The sequence below is a fragment of the Physella acuta genome, unplaced genomic scaffold (assembly GCF_028476545.2).
Source record: "Physella acuta isolate Inbredline_101_S28 unplaced genomic scaffold, ASM2847654v3 ptg000242l, whole genome shotgun sequence".
NCBI classification, from domain to species: Eukaryota; Metazoa; Mollusca; class Gastropoda; family Physidae; genus Physella; species Physella acuta.
Genome location: NW_026731761.1, coordinates 792,540 through 810,721, shown reverse-complemented (window position 1 = coordinate 810,721; position 18,182 = coordinate 792,540). Strand labels below are relative to the sequence as shown.

At 34.5% G+C, this 18,182-nt stretch overlaps 1 protein-coding gene across 1 annotated transcript in view; it reads left to right on the top strand.

Moving 5' to 3' along the window:
* The first annotated feature begins 9,417 nt into the window (after positions 1–9,417).
* Positions 9,418–18,182, top strand: part of LOC131938353 (microtubule-associated protein futsch) — a 56,102-nt gene continuing 47,337 nt past the window's right edge. Inside the window, exons 1-8 of the mRNA XM_059296359.1 lie at positions 9,418–9,491; positions 10,075–10,217; positions 10,348–10,617; positions 11,177–11,233; positions 11,708–11,861; positions 12,431–12,610; positions 13,050–13,249; positions 13,768–13,878. Coding sequence (XP_059152342.1) covers positions 10,119–10,217; positions 10,348–10,617; positions 11,177–11,233; positions 11,708–11,861; positions 12,431–12,610; positions 13,050–13,249; positions 13,768–13,878 — 1,071 coding nt within the window. The 5' untranslated portion in view covers positions 9,418–9,491; positions 10,075–10,118. The remainder of the gene's footprint in view (positions 9,492–10,074; positions 10,218–10,347; positions 10,618–11,176; positions 11,234–11,707; positions 11,862–12,430; positions 12,611–13,049; positions 13,250–13,767; positions 13,879–18,182) is intronic.

The window sequence follows — 18,182 nt, the reverse complement described above, 5'->3', positions numbered from 1 at the left end:
TCTCTTAATGCCGACACTTTAAGCTGCGACATCGGAGTGAAATATTGTTTCAGGGATTCTCAAATCCTTCATTATAGCCACTATAAAAATAGAGAGCAGTTTAAAACGTCAGTAAATACAAACAGCATAAAGTGTTTCTTTCAGACATTTTTCTCCTGAAGTGGGAAGGGAACAATGGGTACTTAAAGCTTACGCGGGGCACGGGAAAACTTCGGGGGGGGGGGGGGGGGGCACCATGGTTGATAAATATATTTTCAATATAAATCGTGCGCAGAAAGATGCCTGAAAAAGTCTAAAAGCGCACATCTGTTTACTTTATGAATTAATTATCTTATCATCAGATTAAGTGGATTGCGTGACCCACTTAAATGCTGATTAGGATCTGCAATCATCAGATTTTAAAACTCCTTTCCATCCCCCCCCCCCCTACCCCAGATAGAGATGGAGTGTTGGAAGGGAAAATAAAAACATGTAGAGGTTATTTGGATAGCGACCCTAAAAAAATGGATTACCACCGGGTACGGTTGGAGAAACTAGTACAAGAAAGATGGGTTACCACCGGGTACGGTTGGAGAAACTAGCACAAGAAAGATAGGTTACAACTGGGGACAGTTGGAGAAACTAGCACAACAAAGATGGGTTACCACTGGGGACAGTTGCTAAAACTAGCTCTGTTTTTAGTTGCCTGACTGTTTTTTGTCGAAGGCCTATGTCCACGTGGCACAACATGCTAACTACTAATATTAGAATCGAGGGGGAAAAAAAAGATCACATCAATTAAAACAGAAAACGTCCTATGAAATATAAGATTTTATAAACCATAACTAATTTGTCCTTGTGAAATACTAGATCATGCAATTAAATACTCTAATCGTTTTTTAAAATATTGATTGTTTTTATAAAACGGAGTCTCTAATTCATGAGCAACCTTATGACTATCCCTTGAAAAATTCCCTTCCCACCCCCGCCCCCAAAAGCACACACTTTGACACGCCCATGTAAGTGGTGATTAATTGAAAATCAATCTTATCATGGCACTTGGTAGAGAATACAACTCGTGTGTCTAATTAAGAAAATGTGAGATTCCTCAAACAAGTTCCTTGTGTAGTAGCTAGCTTTGACCTGAATTCTTTCAACCCCCCCCCCCCCCCCCGCCCACCCATCATTATTACCATTATGGAGACCCCTATGTTCATTATAAAAATCTTACCACCATTACCACCCTCCACCCCTCAGCATGAATAGTTACACTAACGGAGCTCCACCCCCCCCCCCTCCCAAACAGAAAAAGAGAGAGAATCTTTACATGATCCTAACATTAGTCGACCCCCCCCCCCTCACACCCCCACACAGGTTTCTTACACTCAACCCCCATCCTCACACCCCCATCCCAGAATCCTTGACTAATGGACCCCCCCCCCCTCCACCTAGAACCCTCGCTCTACCACTTCAAGACACACCAGGTATGGAGAAGTTTTGTTTTGATGGTATCTCATTGAGTTCTTGAAGACAGATCTTAAACCATCGCTCAGCACCTGAATAATGACTCGTGTCAGTGGTTCTCAGCCCCTGAAAAATGACGTGTCAGTGGTTCTCAACCTCAGAAAACAATGGCTGATGTCAGTGGTTCTCAGCTTCTGAAAAATGACTCGTGTCAGTGGTTCTCAGCTTCTGAAAAATGACTCGTGTCAGTAGTTCTCAGCCCCTGAATAATGACACGTGTCAGTTGTTCTCAGCCCCTGAAAAATGACGTGTCAGTGGTTCTCAATCTCAGAAAACAATGGCTGGTGTCAGTGGTTCTCAGCTTCTGAAAAATTACTCGTGCCAGTGATTCTCAGCTCCTGAAAAATGACTAGTCAGTAGTTATCAGCCCCTGAAAAATAACTTGTGTCAGTGGTTCTTACAGCGTGAAAAACAAGACACCTGAAACCTTTAACAACAACCTTTAGGAAACGAGTGACTGAACATTTGTCGCAAGATGGAGTATGATACATAAAACGCTTATATAAGAGGTGAAGTAGAGTTCGTCAGTTCCTGGTTGCCGGACTTAAGCACTATGTCCAGAGGACTTGACATTTTGAGTGCTTTAAGAGAAGAGTTCAGCTTGATCTAGACGTTTATTTATATTGCGATTTAAGATAGGTTTTCTTGAATTTTGTGAAGTGCTATTGTATTTAGCTTATGTGAATTTCACACTGAGTCTTAACGACTATGTCAAACCTTGATAAATAGCATACTTTTGTGATTGGGATATTTTTGGGATTATTCTAGACTTATAAAATAGAAAAAAAAATGTTTTTTAGGGGGAAAGGGCTAAAATACTTACCCCAATTCTCACCACTCTCGCCTATATATATATATATATATATATATATATATATATATATATATATATATATATATATATATAGGTATATAGGTATATACAGGTATATATATATATATATATATATATATATATATATATATATATATATAAGAACTATCTGTGTGACTAAATAATCTTTAAAAATACGTTTTACTCAAATACCACCAAATATTTTATGATAATAAGAATATAACGTTTAGATGAAATGCAAATCATCTTTTAAGCAATACAAAAAGAAAAAATCTGATAAATTTGATGCAATAACTTACCGTGAATCGTCTCCCTTTCAAATTAAAATCCCGATTTGACATCTACATAGCACAAGAGCATTTTTAAATTTTCATTTCAAATGCGACTGTAATAATTTAATTACACAAGTATGAAATAATCTAGCTTTGTGCAACTGAGAAGAATCTTAAAATCCGATCCATATAATGATGAATCCAATTTATTTCTAACTTAAAAATGAAAAAAAAAAATTGATCATTTTTTTTTAAATAATAATCCTATTAGAAATTCCGGATTGGTAACATTCAATTTGCAACAAAGTGTAAATTGAACACCCCGTGAAGCGATCCCACAAGTTCCATGATTGTTACAGACATGATTGGAAGCGATATCACCAAGGGCATCCACTCGCTTTTGGAAGCAGGTGCGTTCTAAATCAACTGGAGCTACAGAAACTATTACTGCTATATTTGAGATACTCAGAAAACAACCGAAATATGTAGTCAGTTAAATAACGAATTTACACTGTATTTTTAAAATACTTAAATTTCATTGAAGAAATCATGTAGATAACTATTTTAAACTTTCGATTATTTGTATTTTCCGCTTATGAGTGTTAAGTTATTTAAATTAAAAATAAATGTCTAAGACAAAATGTTTTGAATGATTTCTCCAATAAATTCTAATTGACACACAGGCAAACACACACACACACACATATATATATATATATATATATATATATATATATATATATATATATATATATATATATATATATACATATATATATATATATATATATTTTTTTTTTTTAAATTTATATATATATATATTTAAAAAAAAATATATATATATATATATATATATGTATATATATATATATATATATATATATATATATATATATATATATATATATATATATATATATATGGCTACAGGACATTACCCCCCTGGATATTTCCCCCCCGGACATTTCCCCCCGTATTTACCCCCCGGTGCAATTACCCCCCTGTCAATTACCCCCCTGTCAATTACCCCCCCGGGGAATTACCCCCCTCCTCTCAAGTTAAAATCCTAACTCTAACTAGGATTTTATCCCTATACAGGGGCGTAGCGAGGGGGGGGGGCGGGGGGCAGCGGACCGCACCGGGTGACACCATTAAGGGGGGTGACACCAAGGCAAAAAATAGCAAAATATATAGAGAAAAACTCGAGGGGGGTGCAAATCGTAAGTTTGAGGGGGGGGGTGCAAATCGAAAACTTGAGGGGGGGGGGGGGTTCAAATCGAAAGTTTGAAAGTTTGTCCCTTGGAAGGGTCTCTATGTCTCTGGGGGGGGGGGTGACACTATTAAGTGCCGCCCCTGGTGACACCCGACCTCGCTACGCCACTGTCCCCTATATACTACTTTAATCCAAACCTTAAGAAAAATACCAAAACCTAAGCATCCACCTTAGCCTAAACCTTCACACAAAACCAAAACCAAAGCTAGACACAACCCTAACCCTAAAACTAGCTTTAACCCTAACCGTAACCCTAGCTCTCACTCTAACCCTAACCCTAGCCCTAATCTTAACCCTAACCCTAGCCCTAGCCCTAACCCTAACCCTAACCCTAACCCTAACCCTAACCCTAACCCTAACCCTAACCCTAACCCTAACCTTAACCTTAACCCTAACCCTAACTCTAACTCTAACCCTAACCCTAACATTAACCCTAACCCTAACCCTAACCCTAGCCCTAAAACGTAACCCTAACCCTAACCCTAACTCTAACCCTGTCCGGGGGGGGGGGGGGGGGGGGTAATGTCCTACTGGGCGGGGGGGTAATTGACAGGGGGGTAATTGACAGGGGGGGGTAATTACTCTGGGGGGTAATGTCGGGGGGGAAATATCCGGGGGGTAATTGACAGGGGGGAAATGTCCTGTTCCCATATAGATATATATATATATATATATATATATATATACATATCTGTGACGTAGCGAGGTCGGGTGTCACCCGGTGCGGCACTTAATGGTGTCACCCCCCAGAGGGGTAGCGACCCTTCCCGGGGACAAACTTCCAATTTTCGATTTGCACCTCTTAAAAGACTATTTAACACTCGAATTAATCACTTAATTAAGTGGAATTATCATTTTTCTCTAAATATTTTGCTATTTTTTGCCTTGGTGCCCCCCCGCCCCCCCCCCCCCCCGCTACGCCACTGACATATATATATATATATATATATATATATATATATATATATATATATATATATATTTTTTTTTTTTTTAATTTATTTATTTATATGTGTGTGTGTGTGTATGTATGTATGTATGTATGTATGTATGTGTGTCTCTGTGTGTGTCTCTGTGTGTTAAAAATTGGTGTAAAACTCCCCAAATCTGTTCAGGCTATAGCAGTAGGTGCCCGACTAAGAGAAAACAAACATCTTCGAACATTTCCAATACCTGTAAGCCAGTGTAGTGGAGAGGCGTGTTCAAATCAATCGGATCAATCAGTCAGTGCAAGCTCAATCGGCGAAACATGAGATATGAATTAGACCCAAGAAAGAGAAAAGGGTAAAAACAGCCAAATAAATCCATTGAGCTGCATAATTTTCGTGTTGACAATAACATTTGGGCCCACTGTGTTGCAGGTTGATCGGTTTTAGCAGAAACGAGTTTTGCGGGAAAGGTCCACGATTTTTTTTCGTATTGAAAGTCTGTAGGTAACAAATCGTTAAAACATATCAGGCTGGAATCACGATTTTAAAATCCGGAACGAAATTCATATGAAGGTGGTTATCGTTTAAAAGTGATGATGAAGATGAAGTAGAGTGCATCTAGTGTTGCTACTTTAGCTCCGTGTATTTGGTGATTAGGTGTTCAAGACTTTTTGCAACAGCTTACGTTTTTCTTGTTTAGAGACAGGTACCTATCAGAGCTGAGTTGACTCAATTATAATCCTACGGCCAGGTTATCATCAGAGCTGAGTTGACTCAAGGTCGTCATGGAGATATGTCAGGTACCCATCAAGGCTGAGTTGGCTCGATGACATACTACGATGAGTGACCCATCAGAGTTGGGTGGGCTCAATGACATCCTACGGTCAGGTACCCATCAGAGCTGGGTGAACTCAACGATACTATTTTGTGTTATAAAATTTAGGAATCACACTATTTTTAGAGATCGATCGGTTAATAGATCTACATTTAAATTGCTTTAATGCCATAGTCAATGAGTAATTCCGTTTTGTCAACATATTTATCAAGCTAATATAGGCTTGAATAAAATAAGACAAAAAAATATAAAAGTAAATAAAAGTTTTTAACAAAGACAGTGTTAAATAGGCCAACAGCTTTTTACTACCTTGTTATATTATGTAATGATTTTTTTTTAATTACCATCTTTACTATCCGGCACTATAACTGAATAACCCATCTCTATTCTCAGAACTCTCAGAAATATATTATCTATTCTAAAGTGTGTACAAGTTGACTTCATACAATATCGTAGAAAAAACTAGCCAACAGTAATGGAAATACCAAAAACTCTTACCTGATTTGAGTTTAAGACTGTGGCGAAATATGGTTCGATTAGTTTGTACTGCATGTTCCTGAACAGAAATAAAGTGTGTCTTCCGCTTTCGTTCTTTGACAGACCGACAACCGGAAATTGCATAGCGGGTTGTCGCCGCTGGAAGCTTTCCGATTGATTATAATGTATTCTTTGTTAAATGACCGTTTGTTTTTGGATTTTATTTGAGTTTTTTTTAAACCTGCTTTTCCATCTGCTTATTGTATGTTCGATATGTTTTTAAAAAAATACAATCAATATTACAATACAAACATAACACATAAAAAGCATAACAGCTGAAAGACTAGAGCAAAAATACAACTCAGAAAAACAAGATCATAAACACAAGACGACAAATATGCCACACAACACTAGAAAAACATAATACAAAAACACATCATAATATATAGCACAAGAAAAATGTAGCACAGCATTGGACAAACATAACAAAATACACATCACAACAAAAACATAACGCAACTCTAGACAAACAACAAAATACACATCACAACAAAAACATAACAAAACACTAGACAAACGCACCAAAAATACAAATGACAACAAAAATATAACGCAACACTAGATAAACACACAGTCCCCTCTCTTCTTCTCTAGGAAGTCTGGTGAGCTGTGGTTCACGCTAAATGTTTCCAATCGTAGAGCCGGGTTTGGTGACGGCTATTAGGGGCAGATAATTTAGTTGGAAACGATTTTAAACTTATGGGAGGTAGCTAAGAGGAGGCTGCTTTCACGGGGAGGGGGTGGTCGGGGTTGGGGAAGGAGGGGGGGGGGTATCGTCTTTAACGACTTACTGATAGTGTTTTAAAGCAAATATTTTCAGTGACAGCAGTGGTACTGTCGAATTCACAAATTATGAATTACTGAGAAGTAGAAAATAAAACGGCTCTTACTACATAAACATAACAAAATACACATCACAACAAAAACATAACGCAACATTAGACAAACACAACAAAAATACACATCACAACAAAAACATAACACAACATTAGACAAACACAACAAAATACACATCACAACAAAAACGCAACTCAACAGATGAAAAACACAAGAAATAAAGCGGGAGTGTTCCTTGCTAAACTTCCTTGTATATACTAGTGCCGGAGGACTAAGCAGTATAGAAGTTTGTGACAAAACGTTTTTTTTTCTTTCTGGAAATACATAAAGGCGAAAGTACATAAAATACGCTGCTGAATATAATAATATAATATCAATTTATCAGATTGGGCCTTCTCATGATGTTATGAGATATCGGAAACAGCGTGAAGTATACGTTTAATTACCGGAAATTACTCAAAATTTGACAGAATCCAGTACATAGATCTTACAGCAAAATGTGAAATTTCGTTCACGTAACTGAAGCGGTACTCAAGTTATCGGTATTTTAGAAACGAGAAATAGAATAATGTACCACTTAATGATATTGGAGATCACTCAAAAATTAAATATAATCTATGGATAAGAATTTATATTTATACATGAAATTTCGTCAACTGAACAGAAACGGAACTCAACGTATAGTATTCACTAGAACATAAAGAACAATTTCCGGTAAGCGAAAACCATTCAAACGTTTACAAAAACCTGCGCTTGCAACGCAATACAAATATTTTAAAATGCGTCCACCTAGCAAAGAAGGCACTCAAGTAACCGATAATAAAGTAAGTACCACTTCCGATTTATTATAGACTGATCTAGTGCTGACAGAGCGTATCATATATATTCAACACAATACCTGTATAGCACCGATAATAAATCAATTGTATTGCGTACTTTGCCTAGGGATTCTATAGAGAATGCGATGAATTAGATTCAATGGAAAAAAAGAATAAGCTTATTTCACTAAAAAAGTTTCCTCACTCAATCCGTAGCCGTACCCCTAAACCTAACATTGCCTACGGTTATGGTTAGTAGGTTTAGTATTTGGGTAGATTTTATAGTCATTTGAAAGGTAATGAATTGATTTCAGGTATCTTTTTGGGGTGAAACACCCCCTTCCCCTCCCCTGCCTGCTCCCATTATAGAATCATATATAGGCCTACATAGAAAAAATAACAATCCTAATATATAAATTAATATAAAAGCCCCTGTGCGCACTTCTCTCTCTCTCTCTCTCTCTCTCTCTCTCTCTCTCTCTCTCTCTCTTTCTCTCTGGCCGCAAAATATTTTCGCAGGATATCATATCAAAACCTTCAGCGATATATGGAGAACTTGATACGGACTTTTTTTGAAAATAATATTTTAGATGTTTTAAATGTATAAACAAAATTTTATTAAAAGAAGTAAAATAAAAAATAAAGGTATATTCGAATGTAGAAAAACAGTTTTAATTATGCAACCGGAAAAGTGTTTATAGTTGGGACAAGAACGCCGAAATCGATGACGTCACATGTCATATGTTTGAAGTAAGGAAAGTACAAAAAATCAATGGCGTCATCTTCCAATTTTAGAATACGAAGAAATGAACTATTTCATTAAAATTTTATTTAGATCTATAGATTTACTAATTGAGACGTAATTTATGAAATTTATGCAATTTCCCCGGCCAAAACTAATACAAATTACTTTAAAAACAGATACCACTGAAAAGCCGGGTTTTTAACGGAGTCATTTAAGTCTTTTAATCAATGTGTGCATTTAATATGGAGTTGTGTTGACTTATTATGTATATAATTTGGTTTTATTTTTTCTAATAGGTTTTACTAGCCTATGTTATTTTAAATGTGTCGGACCTTTAGCTATTTAGTTATCTCTTTGCTTTGTCACTAATATCGTTAAACCTGTTTTGACCAATAACAATTTTATAAAATATTCTTTTAAAAATGTATACCATTAAAAATATGTACACCGATAATTCACATGTAACGGGTACCAACGGCTAGTTATAATTATAAAGTGAAAATAAAAATTCGTTTCAAAGAGAGACAAACAAGTATGAATTTTGTTTTGTTATATTTGCATTATTGTTTCCCTTTGTTCAGTAAAAGTGTTAAATTTTAGTTTAACTACTCCTCATTAAGGACTAAACGATTAAAAGGCTGTTAACTACTTTTTTTTAAATATTAAGTAACTATATTAAAAAAAAACTAAAAATCATCTAGATCTAGGTTTTAATTTTTTTTAAACTTTCTATAGTTTTAATTCTAGTGTCTTCGTGTTTCATAAAGTATTAAAATACGTCGAAACTAATCTAGTCCGTTGTAACTAGGCAGCCAGTGACGTAAAACGTTAAACAACATGGCGGTTATCTACAACCAATTAAAGGGCTCGGTCAGGGTGCATGCAAACTTTATAAAATTTTGATAACGTAAACTTTGAGAACTTTTAACATACTTTATTTTTAACTTTTAAAACATATACAGGTTACTTTAAATTCAAGAAAAAAATGTCTAGTTTAGTTGCCTGCTTCACAATCTAACTTTAAAAAATTGATACGTCCAGTTCCAGTTTATAAAGAAAAAAAGTGTCGACTGGATTCAGTACGATACACGCATTAAAAAACGGAAAGGGGGTTAACTGTGCTAGTCTAGATAGATCTAGATCTACTGTGTTAGGTAAAACGTCGTAGTCAGATGTGTCGTACGTTTTTTTTTATGTCCTTGTATTTTACTTCCAATTCCTTTACTTATTCACATTTTAACTATATTTTCTTAAGTAGGCTACCTATTAAATGAGCAGTGAATTTTTATTTTATACATTTCTTTGGATAAGTTTAAATACAAATGTGAGGAATTATTTTAATTTTAAATACTATAGTGAATCTTTATGAAGATGCATGTAGAATGTAGACAATGTAGTGTAGGTCTAGAAAGCCTAGATTCTAGATAGTATTAGTTTTAAGTTTTAAGAGAGAGTGTCTGTGGATTATCTAAACACTCAATTTGAATTAGGTCTACAAAAATGGTACCATAAAGCTCAGAAATCGCCAGTGAAAATGACAGGAGGAGCTCTTAATTTGTCCCTCCTAAGCAGAGGTGTAGGTGAAGTTCATACAAATGGACATGAGAAAGTGGATGTTTATCTTGAGCCAGAAGTAAGTAATTTTGTGTATCGGTACTTGAAATGTATAGGCATATTCAAATAAAATCCATTACTAAATAAGTAGACAACAAGGTACTAATATGAAAATTGTAAATGTTTTTCATCCTCTTCTTAAATTCAAGGATTACTACAATTTCACCAATCACCCTGACAGAGTTTATTTACCCCCTATACAAACAAATTACAACGACTATTTTGATGGAAGCCCAAGTCTCTCCAGCCGCACCCCAAAAGAGGTGCAGCAGTTCCGTGTGCCAAAAACATTCACAACCCGGAAAGGAGCCTTGCTGCTGTTTTCTGAAGACATGGCCCAAAGAAACTCAGATGGTCAAAATAGACGTAGAACATTTGCATCATCACATGACCAAGTATCTGGTAGTCTAGATACACAGGTAGATTAATTTTATCATGTCCGAAAGCTTTCATTTTGCTCTTTTAGCATAACATTTCAAAATACAATTGTTATGTTTTTTCAGCTAGTTTTTTTCCTTTATTGTTCTAGTTTTTTATCGCCTGAAATTGAACAAACAGTTTTTTTAAATTCATATACAAATTTACTTCATGTTCACTTTTGAATTGATACAAATTAATTTCAGTTTTAAAACTGGCTATATTTTTAAGTCTGCTGATATATATTTCTTTGAACAATAATTTTAAATAATTAAAAGATAGGTTTAAATTATAGATCTAACACTTTATAACATATTTCTCAAATGTAGAGATCATCAAAAACGTGAACTTAACATTAATATCATCGTAGTGAACAAACCAGCCTAACTAACATTAAACAACAAACCTTAGAAATATTTTTAATTCTGATTTATTATTTTAAAATTAAATTAGAACATTTAAAAACTAGAAGCTGTGTTTTGTCATATTTCTTATATTTTTTAATGCCACAATATCAGTGGAAATCAGATTATACGTATAGCTGTTCCCTTATTATTTTAGATGACTATAAGAACAGTTGATGATTTAGCAAAGTCCATTTTAAAGTATGGTGCACAGGTTGGTAGCTAACATCATTTTATTTTTTAAATTTGTACAAAAAAAAATTAGAAAACAATGGGTTTTAATGTAACTTCTAAAGTTGACTTATTTCATTAGTAAAATGAGACCTGTTATCTCTATATCTTTAAATAAGGTCTTAATATTGTCAAAGTAAAGAGTTCATCAAGCCTCTATCTACAAAATATAAACATGATATTTTAGCAATTTGCTATTCATCAAAGTTATTTTAAAAATGTAAATATATAATGTATCATTCTTGATTAAAACATCAATGAGACATATTTACTATTTCTATTTTAGTGGTATCCATTTCATATAATTTAACTTAAATATTTTTGCAACTACCCTTAAGACTTTTCTAGCTTTATCCCTTAATCTAACCTAAGATCTAACTGACATTCCAATCTAACCATTAGATAGTTTAGTTTAACCTAAAGTTGTTTATCCTCATACTCTATTTACTTTATTTAGGATAACGTAAATGGAAAAGTCTATCTTAAATTTGTTCGCAACCGTGGGGATATGTATGATAGACAAATCCGACCTGGATTTTCAGCTAAGCGCTACCTGTCCACATGGACTCGTACCTGGGATGACACTGTCTTTGATAACATTGTCAAGCAAGGTGAGTCCAAATTAGGAGTTTTTTTTTATTTTGTGAGATGGAAATAAATCTTTTCTGCCAGTTCCACTTAGTATAAAAACAAAAGAGTTTTAAAATAAACCCACAAAACACCAAGACTTTTGTAACTTTAGTAGCCGGTACTTTTGTCTACATATGGCGTTGAAATCACACTAAATATCTAATATTGCTAATTGAGGACTAATATTCATTGTAAAGAGAAAAAACAATTCTACAGGAGTTTAGTTGTTTAAAATTAATTTTTCAAACTAATTAAAAAGAAATTAAAATTGATATTAGTGATAAATAATTATACACATAAATAGCTTCAATTGAATAAAAAATGTTTTGAATCATTAATTTTTATAGTGTATAATACTTTTAAAATATACTTTAAAAATAAAGAAAAACTTCTGAAAAAAATTTAATAGTTTAATTTTTCTAAATTGAAAAATATTTTTCTAGTTTTTATTTAGAATAGTAATTAATGGTTGTGTAAAATTGAATGAGAAGAATAATGTTTCAAATTTTTTTTTTGGAAAATGTTTAATTTTATTAAAAATTTTTCATAGGTTTCATCACAGGAAGATCACTACACACCAACAACTTAATGGCGCCAAACCTCCGCAAGAGATTGTTCTACGAGGACTTGTCCCACATGCCTCAACCATACAGGCTGATGAAGACAATGCTCCTAACACCAGGGAGTCTGTCTGGTTATTCCTTCTACCGAGCCCCAGACTCTCATTTCAGTGAGTTAAAATTGTTTCTTTTTCATATAAGATGCTGATGTAAATATGTTCTTTTGTTTTTGTTTCATAATTTTAAAAATGACATTGTACATAAGCATTAAACAGTATTTTTAAAAAGTGATCCTTCTATATGTAGGATTTCAATAGTTTGTTTTCATTTATGTAATTAAAAATGTTTCCACTTCCACTCTGATTTTCTTCCCGCTTTTGATATTTTGTTTCTCTTGCTTACATTTTTTTGGTTTTCTTAAAAACTTGACAGTTATAATTATAATAAACATAATATTAACTGTCAAACATTATAATTTTTTTAAAAGCATATTGATTAGTACATTTTATTTGTTTTTTAAATAACAATTTTCCTATAATATATATATTCTGGTTTCCCTAAGTTAAACTAATAAAGCAAATGTATAATTTTAAACTTTTCTCTTGGTAGTTGAAGAGGAATACAACGAAGATGACATCATTTTCTTGCGAAAACGATCTGATACTCAAGACAGTATAAGAGTGGTAAAAACAAAAGAAGGCGTTCAAGAAGAGGTGGCTTACAGTAATTTGGACAGGGATTCTCAGAAAGATGTCATCACAGACCTACTGGTGAAGAGTGCTGTGCATTTTGCTCTAAAGAAACAAGAGGTAGGACACAAATGGTTTCTTCTGGTTTGTTGGGTTGTACTAGTGTTGATCAAAGAGATAGCTCAGAGAGATGAATGCTGATATATAAGGTGTAACAGGTTGTTGATTATGAAAATGTGGAAAGATATTAAAATGTTGAAAATTGGAATATTAGGATGTAGACCTCAAATATATATATATATATATATATATATATATGTATATATATATATATATATATATATATATATATATATATATATATATATATATATATATATATATATATATATATATATATATATATATATATATATATATATATATATATATGTGAATACAACTCTGTATATAAATATATATAGCGATGTGATAGCATGTAGTGCTACAGTCAAGAATATGGATTACAAAAAAGTGGATTGAAGGGTTAGGATTTAGAAATGTTATATTGGTATGCAGGTTATATAAATGAGGATAATGGTTATGATTTTTGGTATAATTGATTAACTGTGAACTATTTTGATTTTTTTTTTAAACAGGAAATTTTGCAGGATGCCATACTTAGAGCCTCAGGGAGTGATTTCTCTTCTAGCAGTAGTAAACTGACTTCATCTGTAACTTATGAGTTCAACATGAAGGATGCAGTAGAGGTAGGCTATTTTATTTTAAAATATTTTACTGCTATGTTCTTTAATTACCTTGAGTATGCTAGTGTAGACTGTTAACCTGAAAGTCTTGAGTTCAAATCTGGGTTCAAGTCAGTTGAATGTCCCTGAGTCCACCCAGCTCTGATGGGTACCTAACTCATGTTAGGGAGAGTAAAGGGGGCTATGCATAGTACTGACCACACCTTCCCTTCATATGCCGAGGTCAAGAAACATGTGAGCTCTACTTCATCTGTCCAGTGGATTGCTAGGTCTAAAGAGTAATCTTTACTTTACTGGCCCTACGTGTCTTGGACACAAATGGAAAAGATGAATAATGTTCTTTACTAAACAGGTTAATTTATTTTTATTTTTTTGCTTTATCTTTAAATACAACTTTTCTGAATTAAACTAAATAACAGACATTTGTTTTATTTATTGTGAAATTGTCATTTAATTTTGATGTAGTTTTAAGAACTGGTCTTATCAGAAACGTTTATTTATGTCATTTTTAAATAGAAAGTCTCCCATTGTGATCTATTGATGATATGGCCCTTTTTTTTCTTTTCACTTTTTATTATCCTCCTCGTTAAATCATGCAATTCCCCCCCCCCCCCCAAAAAAAAAAACTCCCTTCCCCCCTTCTCCCTCCAAGTGAACGTCATATCCAATTTCCACAATATACTCTTTTAATTTAAAAAAAAAACCCATACAACATAATTATCGGAATTTTCATCAATACAGATTTTTTAAAAATCAATGCTACATTACATTTTATGCACGCTCACCCCCCCCCCTACCCACGCTACACGCACACCTTATAAAACATCACCACTAAAGTCAGATCACCCCCCCTCCCCTCTTTCTATGTACACTAACATCATGTCTAGATGATCAATAGGTAGAACTACTTGCATTGAAAAACTTGGAAGCACTGAAATTGTGTCTGGTAGTCTCTGTATTCCTGAAATGTAAAGTAGCAGTCAGACTCTCTAGAAGTTTTGGTAAAGGCCTTCTAAACAAAGCTTTGGTAAAGGCCTTCTAAACAAAGCTTTGGTAAAGGCCTTCTAAACAAAGCTTTGGTAAAGGCCTTCTAAACAAAGCTTTGGTAAAGGCCTTCTAAACAAAGCTTTGGTAAAGGCCTTCTAAACAAAGCTTTGGTAAAGGCCTTCTAAACAAAGCTTTGGTAAAGGCCTTCTAAACAAAGCTTTGGAAAAGGCCTTCTAAACAAAGCTTTGGTAAAGGCCTTCTAAACAAAGCTTTGGTAAAGGCCTTCTAAACAAAGCTTTGGTAAAGGCCTTCTAAACAAAGCTTTGGTAAAGGCCTTCTAAACAAAGCTTTGGTAAAGGCCTTCTAAACAAAGCTTTGGTAAAGGCCTTCTAAACAAAGCTTTGGAAAAGGCCTTCTAAACAAAGCTTTGGTAAAGGCCTTCTAAACAAAGCTTTGGTAAAGGCCTTCTAAACAAAGCTTTGGTAAAGGCCTTCTAAACAAAGCTTTGGTAAAGGCCTTCTAAACAAAGCTTTGGTAAAGGCCTTCTAAACAAAGCTTTGGTAAAGGCCTTCTAAACAAAGCTTTGGTAAAGGCCTTCTAAACAAAGCTTTGGTAAAGGCCTTCTAAACAAAGCTTTGGTAAAGGCCGTCTAAACAAAGCTTTGGTAATCAGCAAAGTGTTACGTACGTTCATACGTGAAACATTGGACCTTAAAATGTCAAATTTATTTCATGAAACAATCGAACCCAAAATGTCAACAATCGAACCCAAAATGTCAACAATCGAACCCAAAATGTCAACAATCGAACCCAAAATGTCAACAATCGAACCCAAAATGTCAACAATCGAACCCAACATGTCAAATCAATATGTAAAAACGATAGACCCCCCCCACCCCCAAATACAAGTATATGGTCTATGTAAAGTAATAGACCCCAAAGTGTCATGTCATGTTGATGTCATGAAACAACCGACCCCAAGATGTGATAATGTTATGAAAAACAGTAGAATACCAAAATACCAAGTAGAAACGTAACACAGTCGACCACCAAAATGATATGTCAAAACAATAGTGTCAAGTTGATTTCATGAAACAGTCGGCCCTTCAAAATGTCAAGTAGGCCTATAGATCTACATGTGAAACAAATAATGTGAAGTTAATTCGATAAACAATCGACCCAAAAGTATAATATTTTAATGTAAAACCAATCGATCCCAAAATACCTAATAGATACATGAAACAGTTCACCCCTCAAAATGTCAAATTTAATATTTGAAACAACCCCAAAATGTCAAGTAGGTGCGTGAAACAGCCGACCCCAAAATATCAAGTTGATATGTGAAACAATCGGTGTATGACGTATGACCAGTTGAGGCTAGCTAATCGATACTAAATAAGCAGCTTACTAAATACCTGGGGAAAGAAAAAAATGCTCCCAAAAATCGTTTGACCTTTTTGAGTAAGGTGTTCTCAAACTGCCGGCATAACTTTAAACTCTATAAAATGTGTTATTATCATTTACTTTTTAAATTTACTAATTTGCTTTATATATTTAGGGTGTGGGTACCCATTTGTGTGAGTTGTTTTTTAAAAAGCGTTATGTTGTTTTTCCTCATTATGGAGAATCTCTTCGACTATGCAGTGCATTTGTATGTTATCAGTATGTGTTTATGAAATTCTTGTTCAAATTGGTGCCTAAGTTATAAGTTCGTCAATGCATGAATTATTGTCATTATTTTCTAACTATAGAACTGCGCTATTATTGTACTGAGTGTTTTTTAGTATCTAAATAGCAATGTAAGTTATCCTTTTGAACATGGCTGTTCATAGTGCAGATGAGGTAGAGTTCACCTGTTTCCGTTACCTCGGCATATGAAGGGATCGTATGGCCAGCTGGTCAGCACTATGCCCAGCCGCCTTTACTTTCCCCAACGTAAGTTACCCATCAGAATTACCCTACCGACTCGAACCCAGGCTTTGAATTCGTGTGCTCTACCATCCGACCACGCCATCCAGTAAATAGTAATGTTGGGGGACAAGTTTTTTTTTCGTCCTTTTAGAATCCATGTAGACTTCGTGCTAACGCCTTCAGTTAATAAGTAGGTAGATGTACCCCTTCAGTCTATAAGTAGGTAGATGTACCCTTTCAGTCTATAAGTAGGTAGATGAACCCCTTCAGTCTATAAGTAGGTAGATGTACCCCTTCAGTCTATAAGTAAGTAGATGTACCCCTTCAGTCTATAAGTAAGTAGATGTACTCCTTCAGTCTATAAGTAGGTAGATGTACCCCTTCAGTCTATAAGTAGGTAGATGTACCCCTTCAGTCTATAAGTAGGTAGTTGTTTTACAACACTCTGTTCCCTTGTACGACAACACTTTGTAAAACTTTGTTTCAAATCTCATGTGGAAGACAATTTTTTTTAAAAACAATTCAAAGTCTAGTTAACAAATTAACTGGCATGACATTCATGCATCAAAACATTGCCCGGCCCCACCCCTCCCCCATAAAATGTCATAGAAACTGACATTATTCTACGAAAATACATTATGATCTGGTGTGCCATTGATTTTGTTTTTAGTACAGCTGTCTCTGAAGATCTGAAGAACAGTGGATCTTAACATTTTTTGGAGGTACTGAAACCTCGCCAGTTTCATATGCGCCTTTGCCGAACCTTTCTTAATAGTTTTATCGTCCGCACTGACAAAATACGTGAATCGCATGAGTCGGGTGTGTGTCTTGACCTCCGCCGAACCCCTGAGACTGACTCACAGAGCCCCCCAGGGTTCGATCGAACCCAGGTTAAGAACCACTGATGGAGGCATGCAAGTCTATGGTCACCTGGTAAGAAAAATGTGAAAGCAGGACCGACTACCGGCGCCGTTCATCTTCGCACTCTGTGTAGTAACTTTTGAAAAAATTGAAACAATCCGATTATTAATTTAACGTGTGTTCAAATACTGGGAAAGAATAATGTGTGTAGAATATTGTATATTCATTTGTTTAGTGATAATTAGAGTTTTGGTATACTGTTGGTGATTTCATTCTCAACTTGAATTAGATGATTTCATTCTCATGTAGAATTAGGTAATTTCATTCTCAACTTGAATTAGATGATTTCATTCTCATGTAGAATTAGGGAATTTCATTCTCAACTAGAATTAGATGATTTCATTCTTATGTAGAATAGGGTGATTTCATTCTCAACTAGAATTACTAGAATTGTGTGATTTCATTCTCAACTAGAATTACTAGAATTTTGTGATTTCATTCTCAACTAGCATTTTGTGATTTCATTCTCACCTAGAATTTGGTGATTTC